Genomic DNA, 16,909 nt, shown 5'->3' with positions numbered 1-16,909 from the left:
TTATTAAGTCACAAACAGTCACTTTCAATTATATATATATATATATATATATATATATATATATATATATATATACATACGAGGGAGGACCCAAAAGAAACCAGACTTTCGTTCTAAAAAAATAATTTATTACATTTTTTACAAAATTCTTTCAGTCTCCTTCAAAGTACTCTCCATTAAATGCGATTCATTTTTCTCATCTTCTTTCCCACTGTCTGAAGCAACTCTGGAACTTTTATATCGTCCAATGCGCTCTGCGAAGTTCTTTTTACAGTCTCTACACCATCAAAACATTTTCCTTTTAGATTTTGTTTAATTCTCGGAAAATGTCATCATGTTGGTCAAAAAGTTTGGATCTGACTTTCCAAGTTCTGGTTCAAATTCAGACGAATGATTTGATCCTGTGTGAGCAGGCGAGAAACAAACTTAGGGGCAACATGTTTCGTTTGCAAAACCTCACGCTGGCAAGAGCTCCAACCCACTCCAGCCTGTTTTGAAATATCATCGATCATGAAACGACGATCCTCGCTGATTTTGGGGCAGATTTGTTCGACGTTTTCGTCGTTTCGAAATAATGATGAGCACCCAGAACAAGCATGATTTTCAACACTCATCTCATTACACTTAAAGCGCCCAAATCACTCAAAAAATTGTGTGCGGTTCATAGTATCCTTCTTGAAAGCCTGTTGAAGCATTTGGTAAGTTTTCGTTTCTGATTTTCCAAGTAGGACGCAAACACACTCCTTGTTCCTTAGAATCTGCCATAACGATTTCGCAGGCGGCAAACGAGTACAGTTGAGAAAAACAATAATACGATCAAACGTTAACCTCCTATGCAGACGCCCCTTGGCCAACTGATCTGGGAAGGTCTCTACTAGACCCACCTAGCAGGAGACTTCTCTACTACGCCTAGGAACGGCAGCGCTCTTTCAATCCGGTTTCTTTTGGGTCCTCCCTCGTATATATATTAGAAATAGTTTTACTGGCAAATAATCTTAATTTTCAAATTGAGAACAACTTTTTAAACTACGAATTTCAGTTTTAATCATTATTGCAATCCCACTCAGACTTGGATAGTGTTACAAAGCCTTTATGTTGATAATTCATTACAGATTTTATTTGCCTCCATATTTCATTTTTTATCTTACACCTTAGCAGGTATGTTTTTCTCTCTTCTCTCTCTCTCTCTCTTCTTTCTTTCCAATAAGAACTTTAAACTCAAAATGTACCAAGCAGTAGGACAAATAATTAAAGCACTTCTACATTGTAGCAAACGTTCAGTTTATTACTTATTTAAGGAACAAAAAGAGCAAAAGAAACCAATATCTTAACAACTTAAAAAATATATGTTTAAATACATGTGAATAAAAATGTACCAAGGTAACTGAAACAAATTTTTAAAAGAAAAGTCTTATTTTTTTTTTTACAAGCGCTTAATTTCTCTACTCGCGGAAAGGAAAGTAGGCATTAAAATAAATACTTTGCATATTGTTCTCCAGTGCGAGCCTATAACAATGCCTCCACTTAAACGCTTAGAAGAAGTATTTCCTTAATTATTTCCAGTATATAATTTTATACCTAGGAACTTGGCGACTTTAGTTAACATTTTCTTGTTACACGTGATAGTACAATAAAACTGTCATGATAAAACATTTTATAACAATAAAATTAAAATAACAATAATTAAAGTATTTATAGTTCTGTGGCACTTAAGTAGATAAATAAAAACCATCTTTTACAGTTCGAACTCAGGCTACCATTATCTTACAAGATTAATAAAAGATTGTAACAAACATATTGATTTTGCTACACAATAATTAACGACTTATTAATATTTTGTCACAACTCGTCTGGTATGGAACAGTGCTGTTTCTTAAATGAATGCTATACTTAAATCAGAAAACATATTATGCTTTGTTTGCACCTGTGTTATCTTAGAATTAAGCGACAGTTTGATTCTCAACTTAACAAGAACGCGACGATTAATGAACCCAATCTGAATACTTAGATTATACGCAAGTACTGACAGACACAACCAACTATAGTAATGAACACATTTCCATAATTACTGTGTGAAAAATATGTTAATCCTTTGTGCTCTTATGTCGGCTGTTGAGCCGACGCTGTAAATTTCCGCGTTCACTCTTTTATCGAGTAGCCCTTACAATTAGGTGTAAAGAATAGGCCAAAAAATAAGATAAAATAAAAGTTTCATAATTCGCAGTTGGAATATTTTATAGTTGAAGTTTAGGGGGAAAATAATAGTATAGCACTATTTCCGTGCATAAAAACGGAGTGTAAAGAGTTAATAACACACATAAATAAATACAATAGCAATGAATAATCTTTCACATAGTTTGCTTTCTTCAAATTACTTGGATCTTACTCAAAATTCTGCTTTCAACTTTCCGCTAGTTTTACATAGCTTTACATACATCGTATGAGAAAGTAGATTTAAATAATCTTCTATATCTTAAAATACTATTACACATTGGTAATAGATAAACAAAGAAAGAAAAAAATAGTACGAAAATAACGTGAAGGAATGTAAAGTACGCGGCTACTTGGAATAAATCTATCACATGCTGTTCAGTTTTTCTTTACATTTCCAATGACTGTATCAGGCACACTGTGGTAAGGGACTTCGATGTAAGTTCATAGTTTATTTTCTGTTAACATTCATACAACATATGATAAAGGCCCTTTAGATGTACACTTATGTTAAAAATTATTGTCGCATGTCTATAAATTTGTTGTTGTAGGAATATAATTTGATAACTAATTCGCCCGGTATCTCTTACAATGTTAATATGTGTATAACCGGCAAAGACTTGGCATCTACTACTATGTGGCAAATTTAATGTCAAAAGAGCAGTAAATAAGAATAATAAAACGAAAATAAAACTTTCTTGTCCATTTAGCAACTTTTTTTTTCCTCAGTCTAATTTTCGTATTTATAATTCTTTTCCTAAGAAATTTACCACAAATATACATTTCCCGATTATACACAGTATCAGTATTAAAAGTACCCTGCAAAATTATTGTCAAATTATATTCTTACAAGAAGACTGTTATTGATATGCGACAATTATTTTGGACATGAGTGTACATATATTAATATTGGTAACATATTTAAGGTATGTTGGAATGAATAAACTTAGAATAATACATATAAAATATACTGCTCCCATGTAGTAATACTATGGACATAATTAGTATTCGCATATTGAACCTAAAATCAAGATATGAAAACTTTCAATTACTTGAAATGCTACGTAATGTACATTCGAATACTGAAGTCAAAAAGAAAGAAAGAACTAAAAAGGATTTTTTTACAGTTAAAAACCTAAAACAACGCTCATATCTAAAAATGAACCATAATCATCTCAATGGCATTCTTATATCATATTAGTTATAATAGAAACACTATTTAAGTCATTCCTGGGTAGTAACTAATAATTTTAATTTTGAAGAGTAATAGCAAGATAGATAGAAATCAAGATATGTTTCTCAAAATTGTCTAAAAAATAAAATAAAATATAACAGACATAGTATTATGCCTTTTTCCCATATCAGAAATGAATGATGTCACAAGAAACATCTGTGAACAACACAATAATTCTTATCGTTTACATTTATATACATCTCGTGTAAGTTTATGAATTTTTTGTAAAGAAAAGTGCCTTCCCACAGCGGATTGTACATCTAGAATACCCAGAAAAAAAGAAAAAAAAAAAAAAAAAAGAGTATCAGACTTGGCATCTACTACCTGTAATTTATTATTCTCTAATGGCCACTAGTCCACTAACGTAATTATTTGCTTGTGTTAACACCCATATACGGAAATGAAGTCTATTCTACGAATTGAAGTTATGTAACATATGTTACAGTTTTGTCACTGGTAATTCTGTATATACGAAATGCTGAAAAGGTGTCTTTATGCAAAGAAAATCCAGCGCCTTACGAATGTCTTTTCCTTAAAAATGTGTCTACGCAAAACAATTTACAAGTCAAGAAAACATTAGACTATTATACTGAATTTAGTCAGTATTGCATAAGAATAACATACTATGTTACTGCACCAAAGGCAACGTACAGCTGCAGTTATATGAAAATTCTAAGAATAAATGTATTATCACAGAAAGGACAGAGATATACAAGATGAAAACAACATAAATAATAATTAAGATTATTGTTAAACTATTTACAGTCAGGAGTTCACAATATGAAGTTTTAAATACCCACTGCACATCTTCAACACGTATGTTCTGTAATAAATGACTAGCTTCTTCAATATTAAAAGCTTCTCCCATTGGGAACAAATGTAGAACAGACTAGATTCTTGAGATCTAGTGATTTCATCAATTCATATATTGCATTACACAACACTTTGACTGTTTCACTTTTGTTACACCTTAAGAGAGCTTACTACAACATCCACCTTCACCTATCACTGTAGTCCTTCCATTAATAGCAGGTGAGTTACCTTCGTATCTAGGTAGTTCTTTACACCTGGCTTGCTGCAAAAATGGAAATATTAACTTCAGTAAGAATGAATACGAAATAGATCAGAGAAAACTTTAAAAACACAGCAAAATATCTTACGTTGATCATTTCTCGAATCTAGTCATACATCTGTTCGCCCCCAGAAAGCAGAAAGAAGCTAAGCGCCAAAATGTAAAATTTCTCAGGAGAGCATAAAAACGAATAAAACTAATTAATTCCGATTTTTTCTTTCTTCTAGAATTCAGTTTTCACTGGAGATCGTTCATATTGTCTCCTGCCATTTGTCTCCTTTCTGCACAATATTAAACATGAAATAGGTAGTCAGGATATGCACTTAGTTGGAAAGTGGAGCTTAGCACCTTTCTGTTTTTTTGGGGCAATTATGATTTTGTTGAATATATATACAGGATGGAAGGTAATAACACTGAAAAACTTTGGAATGTGATTCCTTATATGAAATGAAAGAAAAAAAGTTCTAATAAACATGGTTAAAAAAAGTCTCCTTTCAGAGTTTTGAACCGCCGAATATTCGAAAAATCACGTTTCAAAACGCCCTGACTTAGAAACTGTAAAGTCTAACCCAAGCGGTTTAAGGAATTACACAGGAAATAGAATGTGCTCTGTTTAAATATTCATGTTTCAGTATTCACTGGTACCAGGGAAACGAACGCACCATTAGTACTTAAAGGAGTATCCCTATACCTCAACTTCCTTTTTACATTTAGTTTCGCCGATAATGGAGGATGGCACAACATGGATATTTAAATAGAGCGCATACTAATTCCTGTGTAATTCCTTAAACCGCTTGGAATAGGTCCTATAGTTTCTAAGCCAGGGCGTTTTGAAACGTGATTTTTCGATTTTACGGCGGTTCATCACTTTGAAAGGAGACGTTTTTCGACGACCCATGTTTATTAGAACTTTTTTCTTTCATTTCATATAAGGAATCATCTCCTAAAGTTTTTCGGTGTTGTTACCTTCCACCCTGTATATGTTCTCTGCAGTGAACTTTTGTTAGTTCATATCACTCAACTTTTCACTGACGCATAAAATCTTGAGCATTGTGGTCAAGTTATAGCATTCTCGAAATTTTTTTCTATTTCCATTCCTCCTAAGTTTTCGCGTTGTTGCTGTTCACAATCAGCAACATTTATTTCATCTTTTTTATAATCGGGGTTCTTTGACGTTTGTTTGCTAATGGGAAGTGCACGTTGTGTCTCTGGACCAAGTATTTCTTCCACTGAAACATGCAATTTAACGATGATCTGTATAGCATTTTATCAACAGCAGGAATGCTGTCTTTAGGTCCAGGCGCTCAATTCCATATTAAGGATTCTTCAAGTAGACTTTGAAGCATGGCAAGAAAGCGATGTCATTATTCAGAAGAGATGTCTTCGCTTTAACAGTACAAAATGAGTCACTTCAATCGTACTTGCCAGAACTTCATCAATTTTGTCACGATGGTCGCCGTAGCACTACCCCGAACGTACAGGTTTTGGTGGTAATGAGCTTTCAGGTACCATTTCCTGAATGTAGATACGTATTTTGAGAGGCACTTTCTTTGTTTGCATTGTTTTTTTTTTTTTTTTTTTTTGAAAGAACCTTCTAGGTTTTTAAGCCTTATTTATCTAATATTTAATAGGATTAACAATTCACACATTTGGATCCAGTGAGTATAAAGTATACTGTAGTTTTTCAAATACCTACTAAGAAAAGAAGGGAAGGGAATAGAATCTAAAAGTCTGGACCCTAATCAATACCTGTATAGAATGACCGACAGTGGCGAACTTAAAAAGGATTCACTAAATAAAAACTTAATATAACCCTGTTCTATACCAGCCTACCATGTTCTATACCTCAAGGGAAACCCTTTTCACTCTTTAGGAGGGAAAAAAGACGTTGGTTGTATAGATACACCTCTGAAACATTTTGTTTCATAAATAATGCCTGTTTGCAAGACTTAAAAAAAAAAAAAAAAAAAGGTTAGGTGCACAATCGCACCAGTTGCCCTTACCACGTGCCACTCAGGACCAGTTTATTCACCTGTCTACAATCCAGTTTTATATTATCCTTCCACTTTCTTCTTAGCTATCGTCTTTACCCCAGAATCTTCCCAAATAAAGTTCTATGCATCACGTGTGTAATTCCCCACGCAAGTGGCGTATCATGCCCACCTTACAAGAAAACCTTTATATGTTGAACGGTCAGCCTGAAGTGAAAATTAGCTCTATTGTTAACTTCAGGGCGCTGAATGTAGTAGTCACGTTTATTTTCTTCTATAAAATTGGATTTTATATATAGTATATGTAACTGAATCCACATTTCACTTATTTCTTCATCGTAGTCGAGCAAAGATCCTGGGCTATAGAAAGAACTATCTTGATCCGTTTTCTATTCCTTTAAATCTCTTCCGAACCCTGTACGGTGGACTCAAATATTACCTTGTTGAACACCTCAACTTTAAATCTCTTTTGTGAGGGAAGATAATGTTTATCAGTAGTGACTTACTCCGGTATAGTCTTCCTTCACTGTATTCTTTCACACAAAAACGTTTCTTGTATTTTGTAATTCTTAATCATGATCTGTGACGTGAGCATGAATGTCGCGACTCTTTCTTTCCGAATAACTTGAATCTTCTCTCCAAGCTCGTAGATTGAAGTCGGAGCCAGAGCGAGGTCGCATTTCTGTGACTAAGTGTTTGCTTGTAACATTTATTTCCTTCAGAAATCGCTCTCACATCACAAGGATGAGAAATTCTAATTTTGAACTTGAATGAAGGAGATTTTCGCTATCGGCCTCTTCCTCGGAATTCCTACTGTTCTGGATTATTTTAAGAACCTCACGTATTTCAGGGAAATATTTCAGAACAATAGAAACTGTCGTAAATAGGTTAAAATAACTTACAGCGGTGGAAAAAACAAGTTACAGAAATTAAGGCAACAGGTAGTTGTTTGCACAAAAATTTAGAAGTAATGAACAGAATTATAGAAGTGTAACATGGAACACTTGCTGCCGATTTTTCTGTTTATACGTTTTGAAGAGATATAATAATGTAATTAAACAATATGTTCCCGCTAGCATTACGTCTGCGCTTGAGAATGATTCCAGAGAGAGAATCGAAATACTGTGTAGATAATGACAAACACGAATGAAAGTGATACGATACAAAGTGAGATTCTGAGTTTTAAAATATGTACCCTTATGCCGATAGGTTTACATCATGTCATACACAGGTGCTACTAGCATCGTGAACGTAATACATGTCAGTTGGAAAGCCATGTGAGAAAGCTTGTCTTTGTGGTACGAATATGCTGCTCTACTTGCTTGTTACGCAATCTGGCAACATGGGATACGAAATCAGAAACTGATTTGGGCATCTGAAGCTCTCAGAAGGTAACAACAATACGACCTGTTTTCTTCACTTAACTCCTACTAATGATATTGCTTTGAACGCACACACACACCGTTACTAACAAAAAACGGTGGCAAATAGTGTGTTTGGCTCGACTTTTGCTAAGCAATAGTGTCCTTTGATAACCTGGAACCTGACAACCCGTCTTCGCTGCACCATACTTTCTTATTGTTTCAGACAGGCAGGCATTTATTTATTCAGAAACAATACAGTAGCACAAGCATTAATATTAATGTCCTACACAATCTGTATGTCGCAGGCTAGACCCTATAGCTTAACATGGGCCCCACATCATTTCATGCAATGAGTGGGATATCTCAAGCATGCTATCTTCATCCGAAAAAAAAAATTTAAAAAAAGTTTGCATATACTGTAACTTCCACATTTTCATTAATAACTCAGTTTTCTTACTATATTATCGCTTCTTTGTGCTTTCCTTAACAAAGCAGTGTAATAATGAATAATTATTTATTATTTTGGAGAAAAAATAAAGCAAAATAAGAAAATTATAGGCAAAAAAACCTTTATTCTTATGAAACCTTAGTCTGTCAAATAATTACGCGAAGAATATCCCGCGGGAAATTACAGGGAAAATGACACAGTGCACGGGTATTAGGAATACTCAGTAACACGTGAAGCTATTGAACAGAAACATGAACTAAAAAATCAGCTACGTATTTCTGCGTTGAATATGCAATTCACACTTCATGCACAGTTCCAATATGCAAAATCAGTCAATATCTTCAGTTGAAATTACTGATATAGGGAGAAAATTACTAGGGATGGCCAATTCCACAATTTTTACTTTCCGGAATCCGGAAAGTAAAATCGGAAAATTCCAAAATACGGAAAAATTCCGGATTTCGGAAAAATTCCGGAATTCAGAAAAAATCCGGAATTCAGAAAAAATCCGGAATTCGGAAAAAATCCGGAATTCAGAAAAAATATTTTTTCTTTTTGTAATCCTAAGAATGTATGATGCAAGTTAAGCTGAAACTTACATCCTAAAGTATACACTACTCAATCTTCCCATGGTTAATGAGATGTAGTCCAAAAGTACGATGTACTCCTAATATTTAATTTTTGTTTTACTGTGATATTGTCCAGAGGTAAGACATATATCACACTGAGATAAACAACTTGACATAATGAAGATGTTATCATACGTAGTTTTCCAGAAAATCGTGAGGCGAATTTTTATGAAGTTAAAATATGCGTCGCTTGTTGCCAGTGTGATGCAATTGATAACTTTTATGCTGGAATAGTATTATTATTATTATTATTATTATTATTATTATTATTATTATTATTATTATTAATCGTTTATGTACTGTAAAAGAAAAATATGAACCGTTAAGTAGTAGATTTTATCTGTTGTTTTTTGATATCTTCTAACAGTAATAACAAATTGCTTGTAAATACGCAATGATTATCAAGGACAATGGCATATTAATGTAAGGACTACTCTGCAGACTAACAATAAACAATAAACAATAACAGATAAACAATAGTTGCAAAAAAAAAAGAAAAAAAGTAAGTAACTTGGGCACGTCAGGGGACATCCACATTGCGCATTATATTCGCGAGAATATAGGGACGCATTGAGACTCTAGCAAAGAGCGTGGTGTTATTATTACTCAAAGGGCCGTACGATGGAGGCATTAACGTTAATGTTAATGGCGCAATGAGCACTTACTTGCTCTAACGGTTAACCTCATTTTTGAGATGATTCTTAGAAGTGGGCGTGTTGGCATGCAGTTAGAAGACTTATATCTATTATTTAAAAAGCACACGTTATCTGTGGAGTACTAACGATTTGCGTCACTATCGAACACTAACGTAGCACTAGCGACGTTTAAAGTCGAAATTGGGGTCTGACATAAGTGGCTTGTCAACTTCACGGACATTATATTTTCCTTGAATGCGAGAATTTTGCACTCGGGAAATTTGCGCTCTACCACAAAAATAGGGAAAAATGCGCCCGCAATATATTTGCGCTGGGATGTTTGCGCCCTACCCCAAAAAGAGGAAAAAATGCGCCGGCTATATATTTGCACTGAGATGTTTGTGCCCTACAATTCAACTTATTTTTGTATTGTGTAAAGTAACTTCCACTCACACCTGAACTAGGCTTGCCTCTCATCGTCTCAGTGAGTTACTCCATCCGTTATAATACTCCGAACAAATGAAAAAAATACAATTTTAGTTCACTAAAGGGCAATCCATACAAATACAATTTTTCATTATACTACAAAATTTAGAATAAGAGTATAAATGACTGATATATAATTATTTATTAATATAATCAAAGAGTATAATTTAATCTACAAAAGGCTGTTTGGCTCTACCCAGATATCTCTGTTCACAATCCTTGCGAGTTGTTTGGCTTTTCAGGACACAAAATTAGAAAAGAAAATGTAAAGTGAATGTAAAATCAGGTCAGTAATATTATCAAGAAAACTATGTACAGTGTGTTTACTTGCTGGAATTACACTTCAAACACACAATTGCGTTCAGTCGTTCTTTCAGAAAAAATGTTCCAGGGGGGCACACTTAGTATTCCGGAGGGGAGTCACTGCTGGTACTATTCTATTTATTATTATATTATAGACGTATTATTTTGGTCTCCTCCGAGGGGACACTCTGAGAGCTCTGGGGAGGCCAGTGTTCCCCCAAAATCATCTCTGGAAGAAGCAGTGATTGCGTTGATCCGTTGTGTTCTTTTTGGCTTATATTGAAGATTATTCTCCCCTTATATAGTCACAATGAAAATAAATCACAAATGGCATGGCTGTGGGGGGAAGATTGTTTATACTGTAATGTCAGCCCCTCCGAGCAAATGCGTAAGCTCGAATAGGTTCTTTTATTTCGCAGGGCTCAAACTTCCCGGTGGAGGTACACCACAGGTGCAATTTTCCCTGTTCTTGAGGTAGGGCGCAAATTTCCCAGGCGCAAAATTCTGGACACCGTTCCAATGACCTCGGAAGACTATATCTTTTTCAATACTTTTTTTATATTTTTTTTTTACTCTAGATTTTTTCATAGCTTCTTATTAAAATATTTACTAACATATCCTCATTTTATTGTCCTAACCAATCAATATGGGTTTGTCAGTAAAATATTTAGATTGATCGAGCCCCTGGTGTGTAACCACAGTATTTCATATCACCCCCCCCCCATTAGAAATCTTGGCTAAATGAACCAATATATGTTGCCAATAAAATAGTTTAGAATGATTGAGCCCCTGGTAAATAACCACAGTATTTCGTGACAGACCTCCCTTCCTATTACCGTATTCTAGCTACGTGCCTGACTCAGCTAATTCTCTACATTCTTTACCAAGCACACAATTTCTAAAGCGGAAAATGCTCTCTAAATACCTAAGCTCATTATTTTCAGCAGATGCACAAATTGGGTAACATTCTATCTACATGAATGTTATATATGTCGATTACTGGAAACCGCTTCTCGCTATCTATTACCATATTTACTATATAATGATTAACGTTAAAACCGGAAATGGTTGATTTGTACCGCTTTCGGTTTGAATATTACAATCATCAGGGAACTCGATTCTTAACTATTGACTCTGTACATCATGGCCAAAATTGATGGTAATCCATCAGATAGTACTCGAGACTGTTTGTTTCACTGACGGACAGAATGAATATATGGCTATAGAGTTTTGATAAACTAAATTCGTTAATGAGTGATGATGGAACAAATATAAAAAAGGGAACCAAGAGTACCACCGGGAAAATTTTCGAACACAAAATTAGCCATCCAAAACCCACATGTCCTGGGTTAGAATACCATAGATGAAAACTCTACCACTGAGTCATCAATCACCCGCTTATTAGTTTTATTAATTATTATATTAATATAAATTAATGAATGCCTGCTTATGTTAATTATTGAACAATTACATTGTATACTTCGTAAGGTCAAAAATTATAAATGTGTATTTACTGTACATAGGTATGTTGACAATAAGCGAACGTTATTATAATATTTGTTGAGATTTCTTTTCCTTCACTGCCTTTCGTCTGGTTAAAAAGTAGTTTGCAGTGCTTTGGAGCAGCTGCAGGTGGGAACGCGATAATGTTTGAGACATACCGGCGACTTTTTTGTGTGTGAAAATAAGACCTTCCTCATAAAGCAGTAAATAACTGCAGTAGCAATTGTCTACGTAAGTGATAAAGACATATCCAACTACAAGAAACTAATACGGTATATATATTCATTATTGTGTTTTTCTTTTAACAGCTACTAACTAGGGATGGCCAATTCCAGAATTTTTACTTTCCGGAATCCGGAAAGTAAAATCGGAAAAATTTCGGATTTCGGAAAAAAATCCGATTTTTTCTACATTCCGGATTTTTTCCGAATTCCGGAAAGTAAATTTTCCGATTTCGGAAAATTTTGGCCATCCCTAAAAATTACTATTTAAAACTTCAAGTGTGAACCTGCGCTTGGAGCGATATATTAGCATTATTACAATGTGTTCTTCCATGAGTAGTCTCGGTAGTCAAGCGTGTTTAATAGTGTTCTTGAAATTCTGACATTGGAGAGCGGCAGTTCGAATTTGCCTCCGGGAAGTTTATTTTTTCAAAATATGGAAACATTTCTTTAAATTTGAAGTTCTGTTTTGAAGTGCCTGAAAAAAACAAAATCACATGAACTATCACGCTTGAAAGCTCAGTTACATTTATTCACCCTGTCATCATTTATACACGAAGACGCTAACATGAGGAACATTAACATTGTTATAATGGGAACAGATTTCTGATTTGAATACCAACCTTAAATCATACGTCCAAAATGAAAATTATTCATGTTCCTGATACCTATTGTAATGTACAGGTGTATATGTAGAGAGAGAGAGAGAGAGAGAGAGAGAGAGAGAGAGAGAGAGAGAGTATGTGAGAGAGATACAAAACAATATATGCTTGTATTTTTAATTACAACGTAAGAAAGTTATTGTAATTCACAATATGGATTTTTATAAAGCAATTTGAACGCTTGAAGCGACTTCATGTTCATAAAGCTTCTTTTTCTTGAAGTTTTCGTAATTAATGTCGCAAATAGACCGATGCTTTGTAATATATGCCAAAGAAATAAATGCATGTTTTTAGCAGGATAGTATCGTCTACTTTTGTTTCTATTGATAGTATAAGAATAATGTTGAGTTGATTTTAACACCCCTTTCAGCAGCGAGGCTATATGAGACGTTTACCTACTGATTAGCGTGGAATCCGAACCACATGAACTCACATCGGGAATCGAACCGGCTCTCTTACGTCAAAGATGCGTACCCTAACCGCTTAGCTACGAAAGAACTCGGTATGAAAATAAAAAAGCACACATTACCCCATATTACTTCACCGACAGATTTCTGTTTTATGATCAGTTAAAATAGTATTTCTGGACGCCGTAGCGAAAAATGTATTTGGTTTTTCAAGCACTGTACGAAAAATACAAAGAATAAACACAGTAAAAACGAAACAAAGAAAAGGATTCAAAGTAAGGTGCTTTGCCTCTTTCGAATAAATCACTCAATATATTACATGTGCATATCTTGCGCATTTCCAGTAGAACTATTAAAACGCGCTGGCTTTATAACTTGGCTGTGTGGTCTAGTGGCTAGTATGTGCGTCTGTGGTGTACGGGGTTCCGGGTTCCATTCCTGGTGGGAGAACTTTTGGAATTTTAAATGTTCTCGATGTGTCTGTGTTTGTGTCCCTATCATTCAAGGTTACTGTAAAACGTGTATAACCGGGTAGGAAATATACACAAATTACTGATAAGGGAAAAGCAGACTTTGGTAAGTGAACTTCAGGGCCGCCTTTCGCGACGTAACTTAAGAAAATAAGTGGGATTAGCGAAGCGCTTGAAATTACAGTAATGATGATTGACGGTTCGGTTCTTAGTCCGGTGTTCTTTCAATATAAGGATATTTCATTTATTTTTTTTTTAATATAACGTTATATTTTGAACATTTGAACTGGTTATAAAAACAAAATCAGATAAACTGTCAGCTTTCAAACCTCTGTCACTTTTATTCACCATCTGCTTATATACGAAGATGACGCTATGGAAATGATAGCACTACCAAAGTTCAAATAGATTTCTAAGTTAATATCAAATTGAAACCACACGCACAAAATGAGATATGTTTCTGCTTTATATGTATAGTTACCCTTATGATATCAAACACAACCCCTTATCCCCACCCCCTTCGGCGGTAGGAGGTAACTTTAGAATTTTAAACTGGGACCTCCATTTCTTATTGCACATTTGGATTCTCCAGAAAAAAGTGACTGATTTCACCCAGAATTGGAAACAATTCCTTCACGGATGGCACTTTAATCGATACGGGAAAAGGATGGGTACCAAAACGTTATGAAAATGTGGTTTGTTAGACCCGTGCTCTGTGGTCATAAGGTTAGCATACTGGACTGCGGAGTCAGAGATCCTGATTTCAATTCCTAGTAATCGACTAGTGAATTTTCGTGCCGTTTCGTGCCCCTATTTCCACGTTTTGTGCGTCCCCGGAAGTGGGTCAAAATGGGCTTCCAAGATGGGACGAAAATGACCAAGACTTCCGCCACTATCGAATTTCAAGGTCGTTAATTTCACATCGCGTACCGTTTTGTGCGCCTATTTCGACGTTTTGTGCGTCACTGGAAGACGGTCAAAATAGACCTCAAAGGTGGGACGAAAATGACCCACTGCTCCGCCACTACCGAATTTCCTGGTCCTTCCTTTCGCATCGACTAGTGAATGTTTCGTGCCGTTTCGTGGCCCTATTCTCACGTTTTGTTCGTCACCAGAAGTGTGTCAAGATAAGCCTCCAAGGTGTGACGAAAATGACCCACTGTTCCGACACTATTGAATTTCTAGATCGTTACTTTCGCATCGTTTAGTGCTTTTTTTTAAAAAAGTTTTCCGCACCTATTTCTCGTCTTGTGCATCACCCGAGGTGAGTTAAACGGACCTTTAAAGTGGAAGTTAAATGGCTCACTGTTCCGCCACTATCGAATTTCGGGGTCGGTTCTTTCGCATCGTTTAGTGCCTGTTTTGTACGTTTTCTGCGTCACCGGAAGTGGGTCAAAATGGACCTATGAATATAACGAAACAAGTTAATGCTGTTCCGCCACCAACAAATTTGGAGGACGTTTCCTTCACATCGTTTAGTGTGTATTTTGTACCGTTCTGTTCGCCTGCTTCCACGTTTTGAGCATCACCAGAAATGCGTCAAAATGGTCCATCAAGGTGTGAGGAAAAAGAGCCATTGTTCCGCCACTATCGAATTTGGAAGTCGTTTCTTTCGCATCGTATAGTGCCTGTTTTGTACCGTTTTGTGCTTCTATTTTCACTTTAGTGCGACAACGAAAATGGGTCAAAATGGCCTACAAGTATAGCGGAGTAACTTAATGCTGTTCCGTCACCATCGAATGTCGAGGTCATTTCCTTCACATTTTTTATGTATGATTTGTGTCGCTTTGTGCATCAGTGGAAGTGGGTCAAAATGGGCCTTGAAAGTGGGTATAAATGTCTTTTTCTGCCATATTTGTAGGTCCTCTTTGACCCACTTTCGTTGGCGCACAAAACGTAAAAATATGCGCAGAAACGATACAAAACATGCACTAAACAATGCGAAAAAAGCGACCTCGAAATTCGATACTGGTGGGAGAGTGGGTAATTTTTCTTCCCACATTGAATGCACATTTTGACCCACTACCATTGATTCACAAAACGTGGAAATAGGCTTACAAAACAGTAGAAAACACGCACAAGACGATGTGAAGGAAACGACCTCGAAATCGTTCCTGACGGAACAGCATTAACTTGTTTCACCATATTTGTAGGATAACATTGATCCATTTCCGGTGGCGCACAAAACGAGGAAACAGGCGCACAAAACGACACAAAAATAAAAATTTAGCTTAATTACATGGAAATTTTGTTTGTAAACTTAATTAAATGGAAAATTTTACACATTTTTCCTTTACGTTGATTTGGGACTTCCAAATTTTATTCTTTTTTCCACTGAAAAGTATCTATAATTCAACACGGAAATAATTATCAATGATAATTATAATAATTATCTATATAACTGAATTCATTATAATTTGGTCCATGACAAACACTTTACCATTTCGTACTAGCTGTTATGCCCGTTCTTCACACGGATCAGATAAAATATCAATGTAAACAAACTGAACAACGGGAGAACAATTAAGAAACATTTCTAAAATTGGATATATTTTGTGTGAATATATATCCAACAACGTACATGTGTTTTCATTGGGAAGGCCGATGGGGGCTGAATTTGAACGTAAACACTATCGGGGTGTCACTATACATATGAGCAACCCCGATAAATATGGATTTACACAAATATTGGTCATTTTCTACTACTTTTACATAGAGATGCAAAAAAGCCGGCTTTTTTGAATCGATGGTTTTTTGCACATAAAAAGCCGGCTTTTTTGGGAAAAAACGAGAATTTTGGAAATTTTGGCTTTTTTCAGTTTCATGATTTTTCTGTTTATATAGCTTTCTTATAGTATACTCTAAAGTTAAATAAGATTCCATGACCTAAATGCCATATTTCGATCTGGAATTCACCATCATGATGGATGGAGCACATTGTTTTTTGAATTAAACATAAAGTACGTAGTATTTGAGGGCAATTTTAGAAGATATTTAACTTTATTTTAACTTTTGAATTATCGACATTTTTTCTTCTCTAGATCATTTCTTTTTAGTCGTCCGTGTGTCACTTCTTAGAGCTTAATACTCTAGCTTCTAGCACATAATTAAACTTATGTTTTTCAATATATTCATCAGAGCGTACGTTTTTCAATATATCTGTCAGAGCGCACTTCCACATTTCCGCTACTGTAGCTGTGCACTGATTTAACAATAATCTTCCGGACACAAGCTTGAATACCATTTGATAGAAATAATCAATATCGGATTTAG

General features: G+C 35.1%; 1 protein-coding gene across 2 annotated transcripts in view; it reads right to left on the bottom strand.

The window, feature by feature from the left end:
- Positions 1 to 771: 771 nt before the first annotated feature.
- The window catches only part of LOC145670297 (ras-related protein Rab-30-like), an 87,131-nt gene continuing 70,993 nt past the window's right edge, over positions 772 to 16,909 (bottom strand). For both annotated transcript variants that reach the window (XM_081738765.1, XM_081738766.1), the window contains exon 6: positions 772 to 4,520. In XM_081738765.1, coding sequence (XP_081594891.1) covers positions 4,416 to 4,520 — 105 coding nt within the window. In that variant the 3' untranslated portion in view covers positions 772 to 4,415. The remainder of the gene's footprint in view (positions 4,521 to 16,909) is intronic.

This window comes from Thermobia domestica, chromosome 14 (assembly GCF_964235325.1).
Source record: "Thermobia domestica chromosome 14, izTheDome1.hap1.1, whole genome shotgun sequence".
NCBI classification, from domain to species: domain Eukaryota; kingdom Metazoa; phylum Arthropoda; class Insecta; order Zygentoma; family Lepismatidae; genus Thermobia; species Thermobia domestica.
Note: the sequence above shows the minus strand (reverse complement) of the source record. Positions and strands in the feature narration are given on the sequence as shown.